Source organism: Lampetra fluviatilis, chromosome 17, assembly GCF_964198595.1.
Source record: "Lampetra fluviatilis chromosome 17, kcLamFluv1.1, whole genome shotgun sequence".
Lineage (NCBI taxonomy): Eukaryota > Metazoa > Chordata > Hyperoartia > Petromyzontiformes > Petromyzontidae > Lampetra > Lampetra fluviatilis.
Window position 1 is genome coordinate 471,309 of NC_136291.1, and position 12,542 is coordinate 483,850.

Sequence of the window (12,542 nt, forward strand, 5' to 3'; positions counted from 1 at the left end):
GCTGTCACTGATGTTGGGCATAGTTTATGCACCTCAAAAGTTGTTTCAAGTTGTCATAGCCTTCCTTCATATGGACTGCATGACCAACTGGAATTGATTGCAAAACATTGCCATTATGCAGCAAAACAGCTTTAAGACTCTTATTCTCATTAATCAATGAAGTCTCCACTCATCTGGATCAAGAACGATGTTGAGGGCTGCCATCACACCATCGATGTTGTTGCAGGCTACAAGATCACCTTCCATGAAGAAGAATGGGACAAGATCCTTTTGACGGTCACGGAACATGGAAACCAAAACATCACCCGCCAGGAGATTCCACTGCTGCAGCCTGGAGCCCAACAGCTCTGCCTAGCTCTTGGGTAGTTCCAGATCCCTGACAACGTCTCTCAGTTCACCTTGTGGTATGAGGTGTGGTCAAGAGGAATATGGGAGAAAATCGGGGTCATGTGACCTTGATGGTTCAGGACCAGAAGTTTCATCCTCGTCTGACTCAAGTGAGAATGATTCTGGTGCATCAGGAACCGGCAGTCCTTCTCCGTGGGGTACTGGGCGTGTAGCTGATGGAATGTTTGGATAATGCAGAGTCCACTATTTCTTCTTTGACGCACCTTTCCCAACTGGAGGCGCCATGCAGAAGTAACAATTGCTGATATGATCTGTTGGCTCTCTCCAAATAATTGGCACTGCAAAAGGCATCGATTTCCTTTTCAACCACTGGCAAATATTTGTTGAACAAGTGTTGCAGCATATTTGTGGGGCCCACTTTCTGTCCTAATCTCCAGTTTTGCAGCCAAAATAAAGGTGATAGGCTTTCTCAACGACTGTCGTCATCAGTGGGACAACCACAGCAAGAAAAAACGTGTGCTGTGGTTGTCCCACCTGATGACGATTATTTTTCTACCTACGTGACTTTACCGAAAGAACCAAAGAGTACAGCAGAAGTGATCTGCTTTGTTCGCACAAGTACGAGGCATCTCTGCTCACTTTGGCGAAACAAAAATGTGCTCCTTTGCAAAATCAAACACTGACAAATAAGAGAGCACGACACTGCGTGATTTCTAGGGCTGATATAGGGCCATTTGTTCAGCAGAGGGATGTAAGCCGAGTTATAATTGCATCATCCATGACTTATAGGAATAACACGATGCAATTCAAATCACGAATGATGCAATATCAGGTTTAGATTGCATCATTAATTGTTTAGCTCAAAAAGCAAGTACTGTCCAAACCCAGTCATAGATGTATTTATAGATCCAGTGAAAGATGTATTTGTCATTTCTCGTTTAATTGAGATCCCTTCCCTTTAGAACTCACTCATCCTCCGCCATTCCCAAGTGTTGTATATCCTGCCCCAGTTGCATATCTTGAAAACTAGAGCCAATCAAACATTTTAAGCCTCATTTTCATTCTCAGTGAATTAGTAAAGTTGGACATTTCGGAAGCATTTTGGATGTAAACCAGTGTAATCGATGAAGCTCAGCTCCCCACTCACGACACGTCACACATGGCCCACTTTGCTCTCAGCCGCCACGTGAATTCAAATCCAAGGCACAAAGCAACGCGTGACGGACATGTTTATGTCGCCCCCAATTTTATTTGAGCGGACTTCTCCCTGCCATAAACACGTGGAATATAACACCACTGGCTCAAATTATAGAACAGCAGATCGCCCAATGCCCGTTAGAACACAAGATGTCCTTCATTATCACCAACATCTTCAGTAACAAGGTGCGTGGTGGTGGTGGTGGGTAGTGGCGCACTGTGCCTCGACCCCGGCTACCTGAGTTCGATTTCCGGCCACCGTCGGTGACAAATCTCTGAACCGGTCCTGGGCCTCACGAGGTTGACTCAGACTTAAATGAGTATCCGGTGGTGTGTGAACATCAGCACCGGGGAGACAAAGGCGGCCGGGCGTGGAGCTGGCCACATCCCACTCGCTCCTGCGCTATGCCGACCTTCCCAAGTGCTCACTAACAGCACTTGTCCCGACAGTCCGTGTAGACTATATAGCGGAGATTCATACTCGTCTTCGGTGTAGATCTTGGCCAGAATGCGTCTATAACGAGTCGTGGAGGAGTTTGCCAAGGAAAGTCTTACCGAGCCCTTTCCGGAGGCTCCTGCTTGTACGTTTGGCCAATGCGTTCACTCCTGATCTCAGGTCCGGGAACAGCCGTATAATCATCATCGTGACCACAAACACCACATGAAGTGATGGTGGCATCACCGCAGCCCTCACGTGGCAGGCCGGGTGCACTTTGAAGCCGAAGGATCACTGCCGGCAGGACGCCACGGGACAGACCCCAGGCATCATGGGTTAGCCGACAAACACCGCCACCACCAACACCACCATCACCTCCTTTGGTTCACTGAAAAGTACAACTAAAGAACCGCACAACCCATTAACATTCAACAGAAAACAACCAGGCCCCGCCAGGGGCTCGTTTTATTTAGAGACCGTGACGTTCATGTTGTCATGCTGCATAAATTACACCGAGCAGAAGACAGCAGGGCAGAGTAAACGTCGCTCGCCCCGCGGTCTCCGCGCTCGCCCTGCGGTCTCCGCGCTCGCCCCGTGGTCTCCGCGGTCTCCGCGTTCGCCCCGCGCTCGCCCCGCGCTCGCTCCCCGGCCTGGTTATTGCCTGGCCGCCACGGGGCCGCAGCAATGAGGAGCCGCCGGCCGCTGTGGCGGCAACCGCAGCGTCCGGCGTGCGTGGAGGTGACCGGGCGACGCCTGGTTCACTACGCGGGGTCAGGGTGTTGCCCCGGTCGGTGCCGTCACGGGAAACCCAGTCGGTGATCGGAGAGTGCAAATATTGCACCGTGGGTGCGTGCGGAAGCGTCTTCGCGAAGACGAAGGTGCCGCGAGCTGCAAGTGCTGTGTCAGAGATCCCCGTTCACCCGCCGCCACGCTCAGTTTGGACGTTGATGCGCCGGGAGTGAAACGTGGGACGCCGTGCCAAACAAAACGCGGTGCAATCCCAACAATACATCGTAGAGGCAAACTGTTACCCTGCCGATCCGACTGTGAACCCGTGAACCTGTTAGTCAGCTGGCAAAGGGCAACCGCAGAGCAAGCGTCTACCGAGGGCTATGCCGGTGCCGTGTTCGGTGGCCAGAGGTACTGGCGCAGATCCAACCGTGACACTCGTCCCACTGCCGGGCGTCTCCGCTGAACGTCCCGAAGAAAGCAAGGAGAACCCGAGAGAAACCGCCGTGACCCTGGCAGTGAGAATACGACCCGGGGGGGGGGGGGGGCTCCGCACGCCCAAAGGAGGGTGCGGGCAGCGCCTCGCCGGCACACCCCTCACCGACTCCCCCCCACCCCTCCACCACCTCCTCCTCCTCCTCAGTCCCTCTTCACCAGGGGGATATTGGCCAGGATTTCCTGAAGACAAAGGAAACGAGAAACTTCAGCAGCGTGTTAACGACTGGACGTTGATGCGTCGAGGGGCAGGAGGAGGCCAAGCCGCGTGGGACAACGACGACACCGAGTGGGAGTGCCGCCAGGGGCGATGCGCTTGCGCCGGACACACGCAGCCATTTGGGGTGACGGGGGCTGCGCGAGGGATTATTGGGCTGGCTGTGAGAGACAGGAGCTGGTGTTGGGATAAAGAGGACTGTTGTTTCGATCGACAGGGGTCAAAGCTCAGCATCACGATGGCCGGGGCTCGGGGTGACAGTGGCCGGAGTTCAGGACTCCGTCGCCCGGTCCTGACCTGCAGCAGCCGCTGCTGGTATTGGGCGTCGTCCTCGTTGGCGGCGTGGGGCGGCTCGGCCCGGCCGTTGCGATTCATCTCCGCCAGGAGTTCGTTGAGGTCGTAGCGCTGCACGGGGTCCACGGAGTTCTCGTTGACGAGATTCACCAGGTACTCCTTGTAGTGCAGCCTGAGCGGAGGGGAGGGGAGGGGGGCAGAGGAGGAGGTGACGATGGCGGCGATGGTGGAGGGGGTGGCGGGGGGGGCGGTGGTGATGCCGGCAGTGGCAGTTGTGGAAGGATTGGTGACGGTGGCGACGGTGGTGGTGATGGCGGTGTTGGTGGAGGGGAGGGAGAGAGACGCTCATTGGCAGGGGCGCACGCCCGGCCGGCAAAGCTCATTCCAACCGAGCAGTGGCAGACCCCCGGGTGTGGTGAGATGAACGTTTTCAAATGTTTACTTCACTCCGCTCTGTCGCGCTCTGTCCCGTGCGGACCAATGAACGGTCACAACTCCCGTCTCCCCACGGCAGCGGTTGCCACCGGTCGCGGCGAGCGATGGCGGCCGTTACCGCGCCGTCTTACGCGCTCGGCGCGGCGTCTGTGGCGGAACGTCCGCCTGCCCCCCCCTCCCCCCGGCCCCGGTAAGCGCGACCCTACGGTACGGCCTGGTGAAGGAGGAGGTGCTCGCCGGGACAAGGCTCACTCGCAGAGGCCGGCCTGCCGGTCGGCGACCGCCTTGCCGCACGCCTCATCGCGCAACCCGTTCGCCAAGTCCTTCTGCTCCAACACCTCGCAGACTCCTGGCACTGTGGCACACGCAGGCGTTGGCAAGGCATCGTCATCGGACGGCACCACCACCATCATCAGCAGCACCACCACCATCAGCAGCACCACCACCATCAGCAGCACCACAACCATCATCATCATCAGAAGCACAATCGTCAGCTTCATCATCAACTCCATCATCATCATCCTGCAGTGTCCTGCCAATGTGCAGACATCAGCATGGCATCATAATCAAAATCATCATTCAAGCGTTAAGTGCCAGCAACAAACTGCACTGTTGAAGATGTCAAACTTTTTTGGAGGCGATGGGGGAGGAAGTCGAATGTGGAGGGAATAAGCAGAAAAGGGAAGTGTTGCGACATCTGCCGAGTGGTCAGTGGCTAAGGGTGTGGTGAATGAGTAGGTGAATGAGTAGGTGAATGAGTAGGTGAATGAGTAGGTGAATGAGTAGGTGAATGAGTAGGTGAGTGAGTAGGTGAATGAGTAGGTGAATGAGTAGGTGAGTGAGTAGGTGAGTGAGTAGGTGAGTGAGTAGCTGAATGAGTAGCTGAGTGAGTAGGTGAATGAATAGGTGAATGAGTAGGTGAATGAGTAGGTGAATGAGTAGGTGAATGAGTAGGTGAGTGAGTAGGTGAATGAGTAGGTGAATGAGTAGGTGAGTGAGTAGGTGAATGAGTAGGTGAATGAGTAGGTGAATGAGTAGGTGAATGAGTAGGTGAATGAGTAGGTGAGTGAGTAGGTGAATGAGTAGGTGAGCGAGTAGGTGAATGAGTAGGTGAATGAGTAGGTGAATGAGTAGCTGAATGAGTAGCTGAGTGAGTAGGTGAATGAGTAGGTGAATGAGTAGGTGAGTGAGTAGGTGAGTGAGTAGGTGAATGAGTAGGTGAATGAGTAGGTGAATGAGTAGCTGAGTGAGTAGGTGAATGAGTAGGTGAATGAGTAGCTGAGTGAGTAGGTGAATGAGTAGGTGAGTGAGTAGGTGAGTGAGTAGGTGAATGAGTAGGTGAATGAGTAGGTGAATGAGTAGGTGAGTGACTGAGTGAGTGGGTGACTGGTTGAGTGAGTGTGCTGTTGTGACCTGCAGTGTGGCGGTGGTTGAACACAGTGGTGGTGATGGATGAGACGAAACACAACACTCAGGGTCTGGTAGAGACCAAGTCCTCAACACGGGTGACCATGGTAGCAGCAGCGAGAGAAGAGCGACAGGGAGGCGACACACGGCCCGGGCGTCGCAGGCGGCGCCGGGACTCACCGGTGTTGGCGACGGTGCCGAGCCTGGGCTTCACGTTGAAAGCGAGGTTGTGGTCCTGCACACAGCGTGGTCGTCACACGGTCACAATTACCACCGCTCGCAGTGAGCCCGCATCTCGAGAAACACGTTTCGACGTCGCCGCCAAACGGTAACGAAGGCGGCGGTCCGTGACGCGCTCGCCGCCGCGGACGGGGGCGGCGGTGGTGCCATTCCATCGATCGATGCCAATACTCGGGTCCCGTGAAAACGACGACCACCCCGACATCCCGCCTCCTGAAGACGGGAAACGTCGACGGGCCACGCACGGCCGTCGCGACGCGGCTGACGATGCAAACGGCATCACCGAGCGTCGCCCGTCACTTCCCGTCCGTAGTTTGGCGCAACCGGTCCAGACGCTCGCCACCGATGTTGGCCGTGAGCGGGAATCGAACTCACCGGGTTTGTAGCGCAACGTGCTAACCACTACACTTTCGCTCCCCCTATTTGGATTCGTACGCGCTCGCACGCACGCACGCACGCTCGCACGCTCGCACGCGCGCACGCGCGCACGCGCTCATCGATGAAAAACGGCCAACCCGCGCGCCGCTGCGCCACCACTCACCGTGAGCAGCGCCTGCAGCCGCTTGATGTCCCAGTCGCGCAGGTAGTGCAGGCAGTCGCGCGGGTGGTGCGCGTGCAGTCCCATGTTGGTGCAGCCCATGCCGCACTCCTGGGGGTCACGCAAGGTCAACGTCAACTCGCCGCCCGGCGAGGGCCGTAGCGGACTCGAGGGGCACGCGCCGTGAGCGAGCGGCACTTGCGAAGGCCGGGGTGGCACGCCAACGGGCGGTGTGGCCGGCACCAAACCCTTTGTTTCCAGGCACTCAATGAAGGCCGAGTGGCCGGCATGGGGCCGGTTAGGGTGTCATTGGCCCGGTGCCGCCTGTGAAAGTGATTCAGGGTTCACATCGCAGTGCGCCGCCCGCCACGCTGCCGCGGCCCGCACATGCGCTCGTCAGCAGCACTTGCCCCAACAGCCTACGTACGGCTACATGGGGGACCTTCGTCTTTGTGTAATCGCATGTACGTGTGTGTGGGTATGTATGAATGTGTGTATATGTGTGTGTGTGGGGTGTTGGTGTAGCGGTTAGCGCTTGCGCTACGAACCCGGCGACCCGAAATCGATTCCCACTCACGGCCACTCACACCGGTGAAGATTATATAAACCGGTCCTGGGCCTCCCCTAAGGTCGACTCAGCCTCCAATAAGTACCTGGTGCAGTGTGTAAACATCGCCACTGGGGAGACAAAGGCGGCCGGGCGGGGTGCTGACCACCCACACTATCACGTGCCTTGCCGGCTTTCATAGGTGCTCGCGAACAGCACTTGCCCCAACAGTCGGTTTAAGGCTATACGGGGGATCTTTGTTTGTATGCACGCGTGTGTGTGTATGTATGTACATGTGTGTGGATGTACGTTTGAGCGTGTGTAAGTACGGGTGTGTACATGTGTGTGGGTGTGTATACACGTGTGTGCATGTGTACGCATGTGGGTGTGTGTGTACGTGTGTATTTACGTGTGAGTGTGTGTATGTGTGTGTGTGCGTGTGTGCCTGGTGTTCACGTACGTTGCCCCTGCACATGGGGTTGTAGCAGCCGCTGCAGAACTCGTGCTTGCACTGCACGCACGTGAAGTGCATGCAGCCGCCCTTGGCCAGGGCGTAGCGGAACTTGCACTTGGGGCACGCTGGGGGCACAGGGCGGCACGGGGCCAGAGTCACGAGGGCCGCGTCGCCACGCACACGCCGGCGCCCCTCGCCCGGGCAGGCCGCGGGCCAAGCAGGGCCGAGGTGGCCAGGAGATGGTGGTGGCGGTGAAGGCGATGTATGTCTTGGTTGTGTCAGTTTGAGCTCAAGATGGCGGTGATGTTGATGGCGGTGATGGTGGTGGTGATGGTGGTGATGGCGGCGATGTTGCCGGTGATGGTGGCGCACCGATGCCGTTCTCCTTGAGGAAGGCCGCGAGGCCGGCCGCCTGCATCTCGGGGTCGTTGTCCAGCTTCCACATGTGGAACGCCTCGCACGTCAGGCCCTCGTGCTGCACCTCCCACTGCGCGGCACGCACACGCCAGCGACACACGTGTCACGCGCACGTCCGTGACGCGATCAACACGTCTCCCAAATGTTTAGCACGTGATCAGCGAGGAATGAACACGCGATCGTCGTGTGTTTAACAAGCGATGGAATCCTGAGACTCGGTGAGGCTTTGCTGACTCGAGAGCGGACATCCTTGTTATTAGTTTCGACTTTGACAACTAAATTCCAAACACCCCGACTGGTGTCATAACACGAAGACATTTCCTATTGGGGCATCTCCCCGAGAGCTGCGAGCGGGTTCAGAAAGTAGGGAGACAGCGCCACCCGGTGGGGAATGCGTCAATGGGCAGCACGGGCAGCACGGGCAGCACGGCAGCACGGGCAGCACGGGCAGCACGGGCAGCACGGGCAGCACGAGCAGCACGGGCAGCACGGCAGCACGGGCAGCACGGGCAGCACGGGCAGCACGGGCAGCACGGGCAACATTCAACAAAAATCCCACGCCCAGCCTGAGCAGACCGTTGGGGCAAGTCCTATTAGCGAGGAGCGCCTATGAAGGCCGGTACGGCACACGAGGGGAGTGGGTGGCCAGCACCATTCTCGGCCGCCTTTGTCTCCCCAGTGCCTACACATCGCAACAGACACTTAGTTGATGCGGAGTCGACCTAGGGGAGGCCGAGGGCCGGTTCGCAAATATTCTCCACCGTTATTGGTCGTGAGCGAGAATCTGAGTTGGGTCGCCGGGTTTGTATTGCGGGGCGCTCACCGCTGCGCCACCGCTCCCCAGCGTTCAACGGGCACTCGCGGTTACTGCGTAACAAACAAGATTCCCGTCCGCTTTGTAACGGCAATAAACGATGAGAATAGCCCGAGCGACGTCGTTGCGTGCGTGCCAATCGACACCCTGGAGCCGCTTGCCAACGAGACGTCCCGTGTCGAGGGATCCTCCAGGCGAAGAAAAATTAAATCAACGAAACTCTTGAAGGCAACTGCTGCCGAGGAACGGTTGCGTCATTAAGCGCGAGCCGTGCGCACGATGAGAGACGACGCCAACGCCGGAGCGGGGACCGAGGGGAGGGAGAGAGAAGCAGAGAGACGGTAGCTGCAGCTGCAACTGCAGCAGCAGCAGAGTTCGGAGGCCGCTGCTGGACACGAGCAGCTGGGGAGAGGAGGGAATGGAGAACGGGGCAGGCATTTGCCCAGCGGTGAGGAGTTGCCAGTTCACCGCAGCCACGGGGGAGAAAGAGCAAACGAAGGCGCCACCCCCACCCCACAGAGGTGCCAACGCTCTTGGTCTGCGACCTCTCACCTGTTTGGCAAAAGCTGGTGAGACCGACTACCCAAAACACGCGGTCACCTTCCACGGAAATCACCGACTCGCACGCCACCGGAGTGGCCGGGTGGTGGGGCGGAAGATGCCACGCTCGCCGCGCATTACTGCAAGAAGGGCCTCGGTTCGATTCCCGACTCGGGTGGCTTTGCGTGGAATCTGTGCGTTCTCTCCCTCCCCTCGGTTTTGTGCTCTCCGGGTGCTCTGCCTCTCCGAGCTAAGAAGCCACACGCAGTGCGACCGACGTTCCGCGTGCCCCCCCTCGTACCGGCTTCTTGCACTTGGAGCACGTGCTCTTGTTGCAGTAGGTGCAGTCCATGCGCAGTCGCGGCGCGTCGTGGATGCTTCCGTTTGGACACTGCCCACACACGCAGACGGCGGAGCGGCGTGACGTGGTGTAGTGCGGCGTGCCGCAGTGTGACACGCCGTGGCGCGGCGTGGCACGGTGTAGTGCGGCGTGCCGCAGTGTGGCACGCCGTGGCGCGGCGTGGCACGGTGTGGCGTGACGCGGTTTTACCGACTTGGGTGGGGGTGGGGGCAGCGCGCGAGGCTGCATGCGGCGCGTACGTAGGGTGTACGCCAGGGCAGTGTGTACATGGGGGCAGCGTGTACGTGGGGGCAGCATGTACGTACGTGCGCACACCAGCGGAAGTTGGGCATCATGTAGAGAGCACGGTCTCTCATTTTGTTCTCAAACAGCCGGAAGACTTCCGGGTCCAGATAATTCCTGAACTGTTTCATACAAAAGACGACACCACCGACAGTGTCAAGAGAAGAGGCCCCAAAGCCACCGTGCGTGACGGAGCCCGGACAGATGATAGATTCCATCACTTTGCATAGTTATGACGTGAAGGTGATGAGAGAGCGCGTGAGTGCGGGTGTGAGTATGTGTCTGCGTGAGTGTGTGAGTGAGCGTGTGTGAGCGTGTGTGAGCATGTGGGTGAATGTGTGTGTACGTGTGCGATTGTGTGTCTGCATGAGTGCGTGAGTGAGTGCATGAGTGAGTGAGTGCGTGCGTTAGTGAGTGCGTGAGTGAGTGTGTGAGTTAGTGTGCGAGTGAGTTAGTGTGCGCGCATAGTCCGGCAACCCCCTACCTCCTCGTGGTGCCGGACGGCAACGCTGTGGTGGCAAGGATTAGTGTCTGGACCACTGGACAGGTTCCGCAGGATTGGAAGGATGCCCTGGTGGTCCCCCTCTTTAAGAAGGGGGACCGCACAGACTGTAACAACTACAGGGGCATCTCACTCCTCAGTGTGCAGGGCCCGGGTAAAACTACATGGTCTGTATTCGGAGCCATTCCCTGTACACCTTGGGGTGCGACAGGGATGTCCTCTGGCTCCCACATTATTTAAAATCTATTTCGACCATGTAGTTTGTGAAGACTTCAATAGCTGTACCGGAGGAATTTCCATCTGGTACAGATACAATGGAAGGCTGATCGATGCCCGGGTGCGGTCAAAGGATGGCTCCCTATTGCTCAACCATGTTATGTATGCCGATGATCTGGTAATTGCTGCTCACTCAGAGGAGGAGTTGGAGTCGCTGCTGCTGAACCTGGAACTTGCCACTAAGAGGTGGGGCCTTACCATCAGCCCCACAAAAACTAAGCACCTGCCTGGGTATTTTGTACAACTGCCCGATCACCAACTGGTGATAGGGCAGTTTGGTGAAAGGGCAGTAGTGGAGAGAGTGGAGAGTTTCCCATACCTGGGCAGTGTGCTCATGACCGGCTCCGGTTTAACAGCAGAGGTCTCACTCCGAATCAATCGAGCGGCATTATCTTTTCATCGGTTGCGTAACGCTGTGTGGAAGCTACCTGGTCTGTCGCTCCACACGAAGCTTCAGGTCTTCTCGGCCACGGTCATTCCCTCCCTTCTCTACGCTTACGAAACGTGTGAGTGCGTGCGTGCGAGTGAGGGTGAGTGCGTGCGAGTGAGGGTGAGTGCGTGTGAGTGCGTGCGTGTGAGTGAGGGTGAGTGCGTGCGAGTGAGGGTGAGTGCGTGCATGTGAGTGCGTGTGAGTGAGGGTGAGTGCGTGCGAGTGAGGGTGAGTGCGTGCGAGTGAGGGTGAGTGCGTGTGAGTGCGTGCGTGTGAGTGAGGGTGAGTGCGTGTGAGTGAGGGTGAGTGCGTGCGAGTGAGGGTGAGTGCGTGCGAGTGAGTGAGGGTGAGTGCGTGCGTGTGAGTGAGGGTGAGTGCGTGCATGTGAGTGCGTGTGAGTGAGGGTGAGTGCGTGCGAGTGAGGGTGAGTGCGTGTGAGTGAGGGTGAGTGCGTGCGAGTGAGGGTGAGTGCGTGTGACTGAGGGTGAGTGCGTGTGAGTGAGGGTGAGTGCGTGCGAGTGAGGGTGAGTGCGTGTGAGTGAGGGTGAGTGCGTGCGTGTGAGGGTGAGTGCGTGCATGTGAGTGCGTGTGAGTGAGGGTGAGTGCGTGTGAGTGAGGGTGAGTGCGTGTGAGTGAGGGTGAGTGCGTGCGTGTGAGGGTGAGTGCGTGCGAGTGAGGGTGAGTGCGTGCATGTGAGTGCGTGTGAGTGAGGGTGAGTGCGTGTGAGTGAGGGTGAGTGCGTGTGAGTGAGGGTGAGTGCGTGCGAGTGAGGGTGAGTGCGTGCGAGTGAGGGTGAGTGCGTGCATGTGAGTGCGTGTGAGTGAGGGTGAGTGCGTGTGTGTGAGTGCGTGTGAGTGAGGGTGAGTGCGTGCATGTGAGTGCGTGTGAGTGAGGGTGAGTGCGTGTGAGTGAGGGTGAGTGCGTGTGAGTGAGGGTGAGTGCGTGTGAGTGAGGGTGAGTGCGTGTGAGTGAGGGTGAGTGCGTGTGAGTGAGGGTGAGTGCGTGCGAGTGAGGGTGAGTGCGTGCGAGTGAGGGTGAGTGCGTGTGAGTGAGGGTGAGTGAGGGTGAGTGAGGGTGAGTGCGTGCATGTGAGTGCGTGTGAGTGAGGGTGAGTGCGTGTGAGTGAGGGTGAGTGCGTCCATGTGAGTGCGTGCGAGTGAGGGTGAGTGCGTGTGAGTGAGGGTGAGTGCGTGCATGTGAGTGCTGCGAGTGAGGGTGAGTGCGTGCGAGTGAGGGTGAGTGCGTGCATGTGAGTGCGTGTGAGTGAGGGTGAGTGCGTGTGAGTGAGGGTGAGTGCGTGCGAGTGAGGGTGAGTGCGTGCGAGTGAGGGTAAGTGCGTGTGAGTGCGTGCGTGTGAGTGAGGGTGAGTGCGTGTGAGTGAGGGTGAGTGCGTGCGAGTGAGGGTGAGTGCGTGCGTGTGAGTGAGGGTGAGTGCGTGCGTGTGAGTGAGGGTGAGTGCGTGCATGTGAGTGCGTGTGAGTGAGGGTGAGTGCGTGCGAGTGAGGGTGAGTGCGTGTGAGTGAGGGTGAGTGCGTGCGAGTGAGGGTGAGTGCGTGTGAGTGCGTGCGTGTGACTGAGGGTGA

At 57.8% G+C, this 12,542-nt stretch overlaps 1 protein-coding gene across 5 annotated transcripts in view; it reads right to left on the bottom strand.

Moving 5' to 3' along the window:
- Positions 1-1,573: 1,573 nt before the first annotated feature.
- RNF31 (ring finger protein 31) overlaps positions 1,574-12,542 on the bottom strand; it is a 28,129-nt gene continuing 17,160 nt past the window's right edge. For 4 of the 5 annotated variants that reach the window (XM_078863929.1, XM_078863930.1, XM_078863928.1 and 1 more), the window contains 9 exons: positions 9,775-9,873; positions 9,410-9,499; positions 7,710-7,824; positions 7,344-7,462; positions 6,340-6,447; positions 5,739-5,793; positions 4,404-4,506; positions 3,720-3,888; positions 1,574-3,388 (listed from right to left, as the gene is read on the bottom strand). In XM_078863929.1, coding sequence (XP_078720055.1) covers positions 3,350-3,388; positions 3,720-3,888; positions 4,404-4,506; positions 5,739-5,793; positions 6,340-6,447; positions 7,344-7,462; positions 7,710-7,824; positions 9,410-9,499; positions 9,775-9,873 — 897 coding nt within the window. In that variant the 3' untranslated portion in view covers positions 1,574-3,349. Of the gene's footprint in view, positions 3,389-3,719; positions 3,889-4,403; positions 4,507-5,738; positions 5,794-6,339; positions 6,448-7,343; positions 7,463-7,709; positions 7,825-9,409; positions 9,500-9,774; positions 9,874-12,542 lie in introns of those variants that run through there. The other variant, XR_013637477.1, reaches the window with a different exon arrangement.